Genomic DNA, 12156 nt, shown 5'->3' with positions numbered 1-12156 from the left:
CACTGCCCTACACAATAATCAATAGCTTCAGTAGAGTTGAAATGCATTAAAATCTAAAAAACGTTGCTTATCTTGGGAAACAAGAAAATAAAATGCATAAACCAGAATGATCAACTAAAACAATTATTTGATATCGTAATAAGATTATTTGCATTTGTTCCTTCATTATAGAAAATGGCTGTCCATGCCAATGAAAGTATTCACACCACTTTACTTTTTTTGGGGATTAAAACTGATTTAATTGTTCGTACATTTGTAAAAAAATAAATAATAATAAAATAAAACACTAGATAAGTATTCAATACATGTTTGAATCACCTTTGGCAGAGAATACAGCTATGAGTCTTTCTGGGTAAATTTATTTCTACCCCTTTTTCTCCCAAATTTCATGGTATCCAATTGGTAGTTACAGTCTTGTCTCATCGCTGCAACTCCCGTGCGGACTCGGGAGAGGTGACGGTCAAGAGCCGTGCATCCTCCGAAACAACCCAACCAAGCCAGCAGCTTCAATAAAGAGTACCCGCAAAAGGGTTTTCTAATGATCTATTAGCCTTTTAAAATTATAAACTTGGATTTGTAATGAACATGATGGGAGACAGAGAGCTGGTTTCAAGCACAGGGCACAGCAGGTGTTTATTGCAAAGGACCACAGGAGGAGGTATGTAGCTGGGTCCAGGGGCAGGCAGAAGGTCATGCACAGGGGGTCCAAAAGGGCAACAATACAGGCAGGGAAAAGGCTAGTAAAGTAGTCCGGGAGATCAGGCAATAGGTAGATAACAGGAGATAACAGGAAATCCGATAAAGTCCAGGCAGGGAATAGGCAAAAGGTGTCGTTAGTGAGGCAGGCAAAAACTATCATACACGGGAGGAGTAAATCACAGGAAACCAAGGGCTCAGACAGACGTGTCACAAAACAAACAATACCTCACAGTGAAGGGGTGCAAAGAACTGAACTAAATAGTGTGGGATAATGACATACAGGTGTGTGAACAGGTGATTAGAATTCAGGTGATTGGGATCTGGAGAGTGAGCTGCGTTCAGGGGATCTAAAGTGTTTGAGGGTGTGAGTTGGAAGCAGGCGTTACAGGATTAGCTAACACAACGTGCCATTGGAACACAGGAGTGATGGTTGCTGATAATGGGCCTCTATATGCCTATGTAGATATTCCATTAAAAAATCAGCCGTTTCCAGCTACAATAGTCATTTACAACATTAACAATGTCTACACTGTATTTCTGATCAATTTGATGTTATTTTAATGGACAAAAATGTCCTTATCTTTCAAAAACCATGACATTTCTAACTGAACCCAAACCTTTGAACGGTTGTGTAAATTATTTACCTTCAGAGGTGAATGTATCACACCAGTTGCCATGATACATATTTTGTTGTTGTTGTGCACTCTACTCAAGCAATAGCATGGCCATTTTTCACTGTAATAGCTACTGTAAATTGGACAGTACAGTTAGATTAACAATACTTTTTGTTTTCTGCCCATATAAAGCATGTCTATGTCCTGGAAGGTTTGCTGTTACTTACAACGACATGCTCGTCACATTAGCACATGTTAGCAACAACCGTCCCCGTATAGGGACACTGATCCTGTAGATCCTTAAGAGTTTTTAACATTAGTCATCTAAAAATTATACATTTTAAGGAATATGTTTTAATATATTTTTCTATGTTTTATTTGTATGTTTAGCGCACACTATATCATTTAAAAGTATGCATTTAGGTGTCTGTAATGGAATAAATGTGGCAAAAACTAATCTAGGCATTTATGTCCCCACTAAGACAAAAAATGTACTTTTGTCCTTGAAACATTTAATTTAAATAGTGTAGAATTCCATGAATCCCTATGGAGGACTGCTCCTACTGGGGAGTGCCAATATGGCCGAGCGGTGGCCTCAAAGCCTCTCAATAGCCAATTCATAGCATCAACAATCCAGGGTTTGTATGCATCATTGGTCCCACCACTATAAACATTCCTTAAACACTAAATGGGAGAGAGGAGTTTACTGGAAAGTATGACATGGAGGAAAAGTAGTAAGACTTCATACATAGATATAACATGTGGGCTGACAGCTGACCTCTAAATATCTATGCTACACGCATCCAATGCATAGCAAATGAGTCAGCCTCGGAGAGTAGCGTTTGAAAATGCTTCCCTAAGACTTAAAGCATCAATTATGCAGCTTGTTTGGAATGAAAAATTGCTTTCATTGCAGAATATTCCTCGAAAATCAAACAAGACACCCTAGAATCCCTTGCCTTGTAGTCATTATTATTATTAGCATAAAGTCTAAAAAGCTGTTTGTGAGTCTGCCCGTAGGTTATGATACAGTAGGCTACAGTAGAAAGGGCATGAAATGTTTTTATTCCCTCCCTGTAGAATAAGCATAGGAATGTCTCATGTTACCAGAGAAGTAATAGAAATAGAGCTAGATACTGAAGAGACATACAGTATCACAGCAGTAAGTGGTATTTACCCCCAGAGAAAAAAACAAGAGAGCAGAAGATATCATCATTATGTACTGTATCTGCAGGGTATTGCAGATCTACAATGAATCAATCAAAACAGTGTGCTCATGTTTCTACTTGAGCACTGTTAGATTTACTTTGAATGAAATTGTTGTGTAACATTCAAGAAAGACATTGAAGCTCCTATTTTCAAGTTTTCTGTATCCATTTGAAAATCATTGCTCACTCAGGCTACATATTCCGCCGACGTAACAACACTGTGGTATCTGTTGAAATCAAGAGAATTTCATGACATTACTCAAACAAGGGTCAGTTGGATTGTCTGAAATCCCCAACATAAGTGTGGCAGGTAGCCTATCGGTTAGAGCGTTGGGCCAGTAACCGAAAGTTTGAATCCATCAAGCCGACTAGGGGAAAAATCTGTTGACTTGCCCTTGAGCAAGGCACTTAACCCTAATTGTCAATAATGGTTGATCCCTGGCTGTGACCCCACACTCCGAGGGTGTCTCAGGGGAATGGAATATGAAGAAAAAATATATATATTTTACACCACACATTTGTACATTTGTGAAACAGGACAAATATAAGCATCACCTATTTGACCCTTTGAGATCATTATTTATGCAAATATATGCATGCTCAAATATTCAACCTGAGAATCAGTACACAAAAATATGCATGTACCACCTCAATAATCAAATTAGATATGAAATACAAATGTCTGTGAAGTTCTGATGCGGAGCTGAACTGCTCTATGAAGCTAGCAAAACCAACATGTCTATACACACGGACTGATGAGGGTGGAGATGTTATGCCTTGATGTCTTAAGGATGTTTTTCACAATCTACTCTTGGCACGTCATCAACGCAGATGGGATTCAGGAGAGATGTCAAACTGCGCAGTAGGAAGGCAAGAAGCATCATCTCCTTCAAAATACATAAATCAGTGTTCAAATCGAGGCTAAAGAATAGTAAACATTGTGCATGTTGACTTTTTAGGGTGACCTACAGCATGGCAGGTGTTCCTGAGCCCTGCCACGAAAAAAACACCAGAACAAGTGTGTTGATTTGATTGTAGTCAATACAATGGATCAAGTCCAATATAATATTCAGGGTATTCATACACCATCTTATTGTTACAGTTGAGGTTGAGGTGAAAAATAATGATGTCGCAAGGATGTTTACTTTGCAATATGAGCATATGAGCTTTTCACAATCACATTCACCCATTTACATTCATGCTCATTTCATATAAAGTCAATTGTAAATGTGTCTGCAATTTATTGCAATGTTGTGCTCATAAAGAAGGGACATTTGATTTGGTTCCACAAAGAGCAAATCATGTTTACTCTAAGGCATCATCATTGCCTTGCTACAGTGTCAATTGTTCACCACTGAAAATAGTCATTGGAGGTGTATTGTTTGTAGGCATGTTTACTGTGTATATCCATTGTAATACAGTAAGGTTGTCTATGCAAGATGTAAGAAAAGGTGAAATGTAACAAATATAGAAGATAACTTCATGAGATGCTTGTACTGTATGTCACAAATAATGGACAATCTAAACGATGGCTGAAAAAGCAACCTCTCATAAAATGCATTGACTATTGTAAATTCTCTAAATACCAAATGTATGAAGGGAACAACATTCATTAAATGTAGAACATTTTAGAGGTTCAATACTGGGTAGAAAGAAACTATTTCCCAATCTGACCTCATAAAACCCTAACGATGCTGGTACTAAGACCATACTCCACGAGCTGTATATGGCCATAAGCAAACAAGAAAATGCTCATCCAGAGGCGGCGCTCCTAGTGTCCGGGGACTTTAAAACTTTAAATCCGTTTTACCTCATTTCTACCATATGCAACCAGAGGGGAAAAAAACTCTACACCACCTTTACTCCACACACAGAGACATGTACAAAGATCTCCCTCGCCCTCCATTTTTTTAAATCTGACCATAATTCTATCCTCCTGATTCCTGCTTACATGCACAAACTAAAGCAGGAAGTACCAGTGACTCGCTCAATATGGAAGTGGTCAGATGATGCAGATGCTAAGCTACAGGACTATTTTGCTAGCAAAGACTGGAATATGTTCTGGGATTCATCCGATGGCACTGAGGAGTATACCACATCAGTCACTGAATTCATCAGTAAGTGTATTATAGGAAATCCCACTATGCCCTCCGACAAACCATCAAACAGGCAAAGCATCAATACAGGACTAAGATTGAATCCTACTGCACCGGCTCTGACGCTCGTCGGATGTGGCAGGGCTTGCAAACTATTACAGACTACAAAGGGAAGCCCAGCCGCGAGCTACCCATTTACATGAGCCTACAGATGAGATAAATTACTTCTATGCGCGCTTTGAGGCAAGCAACACTGAAGCATACATGAGACCACCAGCTGTTGCGGACAACTGTGTGATCACATTCTTTATAGCCGATGCAAGTAAGACCTTTAAATAGGTCAACACTCAAAAGGCCGCAGGGCCAGATGGACTACCAGGACATGCACTGACCAACTGGCAAGTGTCTTCACCGACATTTTCAAGTCTGTAATACCTACATGTTTCAAGCAGACCACCATAGTCCCTGTGCCCAAGAACGCCAAGGTAACCTCCCTAAATGACTACCGACCAGTAGCACTCACGTCTGTAGCCATGAATTGCTTTGAAAGGCTGGTAATGGCTCACATCAACACCATCATCCCAGAAACCCTAGATCCATTCCAATTCGCATACCGTCCCAACAGATCCACAGATGACGCCATCTTTGTTGCATTCCACACCACCCTTTCCCACCTGGACAAATGGAACACCTACGTATTAATGCTGTCCATAGTGCCCTCAAAGCTTATCACTAAGCTAAGGACTCTGGGACTAAACTCTGCAACTGGATCCTGCACTTCCTTATGGGCCGCCCCCAGGTGGTAAGGGTAGGCAACAACACATCTGCCACGCTGATCCTCAACACGGTGGTCCCTCAAGGGTGCGTGCTTAGTCCCCTCCTATACTCCCTGTTCACCCACGACTGTGTGGCCAAGCACGACACCATCATTAAGTTTGCAGAAGTTTGCAGCCTGATTAAAGACTAAACAATGATACGGCATATAGGGAGGAGGTCAGAGACCTGGCAGTGTGGGGCCAGGACAACAACCTCTCCCTCAACGTGATCAAGACAAAGGAGATGATCGTGGACTACAGAAAAAGGAGGGCCGAGCACGCCCCCATTCACATTGACGGGGCTGTAGTAGAGCAGGCGATACAGAGGGTAGTGCGTACAACCCAGTAATTCGCTGGGGCCAAGCTTCCTGCCATCCAGGACCTCTATAACAGACGGTGTTAGAGGAAGGTCCTAAAAATTGTCAAAGACTCCAGCCACCCTAGTCATATACTGTTCTCTCTGCTACCGCAAGGATAGCGGTACCAGAGAGCCAAGTCTAGGTCCAAAAAAGCTCCTTAACAGCTTCTACCCCCAATCCATAAGACTGAACAGTTAATCAAATGGGTATGCAGACTATTTCCATTGACCCCCCCCCCCCCGTTTTTTTACACTGCTGCTACTCTCTGTTGATTATATATGCATAGTCACTTTAACCCTACCTACATATACATATTACCTCAATTACCTCAACTAACGCATCACCAGGGGCAAACTACCTGCCCTCCAGGACACCTACAGCACCCGATGTCACAGGCAGACCAAAAAGATCATCAAAGACAACAACCACCCGAGCCACTGCTTGTTCACCCCGCTATCATCCAGAAGGCGAGGTCAGTACAGGTGCATCAAAGCTGGGACCAAGAGACTGAAAAACAGCTTCTATCTCAAGGCCATTAGACTGTTAAATAGCCATCACTAGGCAGCTTCCACCCAGTTACGTAACACTGCACCTTAGAGGCTGCTGCCCTACATAGACTTGAAATCACTGGCCACTTTAATAATGGAACACTAGTCACTTTATAATGTTTACATATTTTTGCTTTACTCATTTCATATGTATATACTGCTTTCTATTTTGCTGTATTTTAGTCTATGCCACTCCAACATTGCTCATCATAATATTTATATATTCCTTAATTTCGTTATTTTACTTTTAGGTTTGTGTGTATTGTGTGTATTGTTGTGAATTGTTAGATATTACTGCACTGTTGGAGCAACAAACACAAGCATTTCGATACACCTGCAATAACATCTGCTAAACATGTATATGTCACCAATAAAATTTTAATTTTTAGATTTTTTTAACCTGTACTGGTTGGGCACATTGACTTGGTACCGGTACCCCCTGTATATAGCCTCATTAATGTTATATTATTTTACTTTTTTAAAACTTTCGTTTATTTAGTAAATATTTTCTTAACTCTTCCTTTCTCTTAAAACTGCATTATTGGTTAAGGGTTTGTAAGTAAGCATTTCACAGTAAGGTCGAAACTTGTTGTATTCGGCGCACGTGACAAATAACATTTGATTGGATTTGATTTAACAGCAGGCAGAATTAAAGTGTTTACTGTGTGAGGTGTTAGAGAACATAGTTGTCCCTTTCCATCACTGAGGTTGTACTGCAGGTCTTTTATCATCCTGTATAGATGTGTGTTTTAATGTGTCCAGGTCGAACAATAGCTGTATAATTCTATACAGCAGCACTAGGACCTACTGAAGCTCCTGTAATGACCTGAGCTACTGGACCACCAGCCCTTTGTTCTCTGGGCCGGTGTTGATCCTCAGATAAGGCTGGTTTCAGGGGACCACGAGTCACTGAGAATGAATAGCCTGGCTGAGAAGCAAAATGCTATCTATACTTAAAACCCTATTACATTTATCTTGGCTATAGTAGTGATAACATAAGGATATTGTGGCGCATCCCTAAACCTCTTTTAGTTTACATTAATCTTGTTTTGTATTTGAATGCATTTCAGTTGGACTTTTCATATAAATATTTTGTGCAATCAAGCTATCACTTGTCACAATACATGGGTATATGTAATGAATGTCATTGTACATAATTCAACATATGCATAATTCAACATATGCATAATTCAACATATGCATAATTCAAATAATTTGAGAGATGTTCGTTCCTACCCCTTTTGACCATGAGTAAATAGCAGAAATGTAATTGCTTCATCTATGATTATGAATCTGTTTGTGTTCTATGATCATGTTTTGTATTTTTTTTTCTTTGTATTCGTTGATTGCATTTCGTATTCGTATTTGATGTGTGTATTTTTTATTCTGCAAGGCTCGTTTGAAAAAAGAGCCCTTGGTCTCAACATGACTCCCTGTCAAAAAAAGTGAATAAATGTTAGCTACATGGGACAGTAAGTATTCCATTGAAGGTAAAAAAAAAACTAAGACAGTCAAAGAGCACATTCTAAGGAGGTGTTGTCATCATACCTTTACTTTGTCCCTCATGGAGCCTTTTCCGAGGATGGACATCTTCGCTCCGGTTTCTTCTTGTAATCTTTTCATGGAATTGCCCCGTGGTCCCAACAGCTTCCCAACAAAATTAAACTGCAACAGAGGAGAGGAAAAGCAATGTTTCTCAAACAGATTCCTTGACTGTTTTCAATTATATACCTTAGAAGTAAATGGAAATTAGGTTATATATTGCAAGGGAAAAAAATATTAGATAAAAATATAGATTACAGTTGGCTAACAATAAACCTTTTAAACTAAATATTATCATTTTATTCAGAATGTCTGAATTGAAAAAAAGACCTGGGAAAAAAACTGTACAACAAATCAATAACGCTGAGCCATGTGTGCTGCATGACCCAGGTGAATGGGTCTCAGTCTCATCTGAGGTAGAACATAACAGGGGCTGAGTCCCAAATTGCAACCTATTCATTTTATAGTGCACTACTTTTGACCAGGATCCAAAAGGTAGTGCACTATACAGTATATGGAATAGTGTGCCATTTGAGACTCAGCCACGGTCTTCAGTTATCAGCTCCATCCCTTTGTTGGACCACTGAGGTCTGGTCAGTCCCCACTGGGCAAAAACTGGTTGACTCAACATTGTTTCCAGGTCATTTCAACCCACCAAAAATCTGTGATGACATTGAATCAACGTGGAAAACTGATTGGATTTGCAAAAAGTCATCAATATAAGGGCTTTTCGCCTTTTTGTTTTACACAACTTTTAACCTAACTCCAAAGATATGGTGCCATTTTTTTGTTGATTTCATGTTGAATTCACCAAATGTAAATCAAAACTAGACATTGAACTGATGTCTGTGCCCAGTGGGTCATGTGTCTTGTTAATGCAGCACGGTCATCAATGTTGTATGGAGAGGAAATAAAACGTGTGCACCAGCCAATAATGTCCCTGGCAATGATCGAGAGGCCAGAGCTGGGAGAGTGAGAAATAATGAGTTTCTTCCCAATGGGAAATCAAGGAATACTATCCAGATGAGGAACTATCAAACATCTGCCTTCAGCACTGGCCAACATAACATCTCACTGACCGTAGACTTGCTGTTGGTCATAAAACATAGCCCTTTGGGTTCTTACTGTTACTGTCTTTTTTCTTTATCACTGTTGGAGATCAGCACTGACCACAATGGTGACCCTCAACATCATAATAGCAGTCATTTAGTTGAGTCATTTGCTAATTGAAAATGTATTATTCTAGGTCTATTCATGCATTAAAACCACAATCAGAACACCAATTTGAAACACCCCATGTGTTAATAAGTCATTTAGATTTCCAACTACCGCCCCCAAATCCTGCTGAGGTCTCTTGTTCTCATTTCTCGACCACCCCAACAATATTTTCAAATGAATGACTTGACCTTCAAATGTTTGGTGTGACCAGCTGAAAACTCAACCTCCTCCAGAGCTGAACAGCTGTCAGCTGGTCAACCACCCATTTCAACATCACCTGCCTTGGCCTCAAAAATGACTATAACCTATTCACAACACTACTCAAGCCCCCCCACTGAGGCTGAGCATACAACTCAGCCAATAAGAGCCATGGCCAACTGTGTTCTGTATTGCAGCAGCAGTCTGACAAATACCAAAGAGGCACATGACTGCATACTCAGCTTATCTTATCTCTGACATCATGAAGGAGCACTCCATCCCAGGTCTGCATGAAAAGCAAAAGGATACGGTTGGGTGCTGAACAAAGCACCTCTCTACCTCCATCCCTTCATCCATCCATCCCTCCTTTCTGAGGTGATTGAGTTGAGGACCCTGGTGGGTTATTCTGTCTTCTCTGGGGCTGCTTTAACAGGAATATCCTACAGCTGGCTGGGAGCCCTTGAGCAGATGGTCGCCACGGCTACAGTAAGAAGTAGCTCGCTGGGCGGCAGCAGAAGAGTGTCCTGTTCTCATTACACTAATGAATGTCTGGAGCCGCTCTGAGGCTCCGTGGTGGGCAATTTGGGCTTTTAAGGGGGCACGGTTCAGAGTTAAATTAGGTTTGAAATGAGGCAAGGCACCCCCTGCCGCCCCAACACCGGTAGGCCTGAGGATGTTAGAAACTGGGTGTGTTACTAATTCAGCAAGTATGTGGAAATACTGCATGCATTACTATAAAAAAACTATTGTGTTTATATGAAGAGTATGATTATGATTGTATGCACATAGGATATCAAGTTTGTTGATGCTGAAAAGCAAAAGGAAATATTATTTCTGTGACACTTTATTTTAAGGTACACATATTTTCCACTGGTTTGTAGTTTATAAGAGGCCTTATATTCACAGGAGGCCTTTTGTCTTTTGGTAGGCTATCATTGTAAATAAGAATTTGTTCTTAAACTGACTTGCCTAATTAAATAAAGGTTAAATAAAAAAATAAGGCCTTTATTATGTCTTATTATGTCTTATTAGGCCTTAATTAAGTGTTTTCTTATTCAAACATTATACATCATGTATTACTGGCCACTCCTTAATAACATCCTTGTTAGCTATAATAAAGGCAAATTAATAGTTAATACATTTAAAGTTACACAAGAAACAGACTCTTAGTAAGATGTCTCAATGGAGGACTAATAATGGCATATTACCTATGTGTTCCATATAACGAGGTGAGACAATATTTTTACTTGCAGAACATTTTTACAGAAACGACCTCATTGGATAGAAAGGGCCACACCTCCTCTCATATATGCCATTCAGCCAACATTCAAGTAAAAATTTGATGTTAACAACTAAAGTTCCTTATATACATCCATATATATGAATGTCGGCTGTATAAGATTATATTATGACTTGCAAAGGGGCACACCTCCCCACATCCCTGAGCAAAAGCATATAATGTTTGTCTGAAACTGAGGATTTGTGTAGTTTAATGACATAATAAATGGTTTTCATATTCAGTTTCAGGCAAACATTATATGGTTTTGCTCATGGGTGTGGGGAAGCCATTGCCGTCATTGACGTCGGCTAATGGGGATCCTAATAAATCAAATCAAAGTGTGGCCCTTTGCGATTCACATTATATCGTTATATGCCATACAGCTGTGTATGCAAACCTATGTATGTATGATATATGGAAGCTTAGTTGCCAATTGTTTATTTCAGATTTTGACTTGATTGTTGGCTTTATGGCATATATGAGGGGAGGTGTGCCCACCTTTGTGTCCAATGAGGTCATTTCTGGAAAATAACTATGCATGTAAAAATATAGTCACAATTTATTATAGAGAACACATACTGTAGGTACTATGCCCTTATTAGTTCCATATTAAGACAGCTTTGTAAGTGTCTGTTTCTTGTATAACTTGCTCTTTATTAACTACAAATATGCCTTTATTATAGCTAATAATGAGGTTATTAAGGATTGGTCAGTACTACATGACATAATGTTTGAATAACTAATCACTTAATTAAGTCATATTATATGGCTATTAAGACATAATAAAGGCCTTAGAGGTTACTTATATACATACTTATATACACTACAAATTATAGGGTAATATGTCCACCTCAAAATAGTGTTATCCTTATTTCCATTGCTAGTCCTGACTTGGGGTCTCTTTACAGGTCATGAATAGTGTGTTCAAAATGATAAAAAAAAATAAAAAAATTAATAAGGGTACAGTAGTTGGACTGGGCACCTTTAAGGTGGAGTTGAACCTCCCCAATATAACTTATCTGGTTGAAAATGGCATATGTGGAATCAATATTAGTCAGAAACATTGATTATAGTGCCAAATATGTACTACAAAGTGTACAAGCTTTATAAATAATTTATCTTCCAAAAACAGAGATTTTAAGAAAGTGATGATGTTCCTAAAACCTCTGATATTTGAGGGGTTGGGTTTTGATTTCAATCATGCCTTGTCATGCTCACTTGCCCACCAACACAGGGTGGTAACGCCTAGGGACAGTTGTCATGCACGGAGAAACAGCTGCGCTGAGTGCGCTTTATCCAATTGTAGCAGCAGAATCAACCGAAAGACAGACCTACCCATTTCTTTACAGACAACAGAAATACCAAATAGGACACAGCGTCTCTGACTTGTTTACATGAGACAACATACAAAACATCGTTGAGGCCATGTTGAAAGAACAAGACTTGGCTTTAATAAAGGGCTATTTTTTTTTTTTACTCAAACGCCTTCACAATCATAAGCTAACGTTAGCATCACAAACACAACTGTCATCAATGATACTCTATTGGGGAAATGAATAAACGCTCGGCGCTTCGGATGA

At 39.5% G+C, this 12156-nt stretch overlaps 1 protein-coding gene across 3 annotated transcripts in view; it reads right to left on the bottom strand.

Moving 5' to 3' along the window:
• LOC110502682 (KH domain-containing, RNA-binding, signal transduction-associated protein 2-like) overlaps positions 1 to 12156 on the bottom strand; it is a 135787-nt gene that overhangs the window by 62107 nt on the left and 61524 nt on the right. For all 3 annotated transcript variants that reach the window (XR_016491039.1, XR_002470359.3, XM_021580907.3), the window contains exon 3: positions 7888 to 8004. Coding sequence is in view for 1 of the 3 variants with exons in the window: in XM_021580907.3 (XP_021436582.2) it covers positions 7888 to 8004 (117 nt within the window). In the remaining 2 variants the exon portion in view is untranslated. The remainder of the gene's footprint in view (positions 1 to 7887; positions 8005 to 12156) is intronic.

The sequence above is a fragment of the Oncorhynchus mykiss genome, chromosome 23 (genome assembly GCF_057628025.1).
Source record: "Oncorhynchus mykiss isolate SJ-2025 chromosome 23, ASM5762802v1, whole genome shotgun sequence".
Classification (NCBI taxonomy): Eukaryota; Metazoa; Chordata; class Actinopteri; order Salmoniformes; family Salmonidae; genus Oncorhynchus; species Oncorhynchus mykiss.
This window is presented reverse-complemented; position numbering and strand designations above follow the sequence as displayed.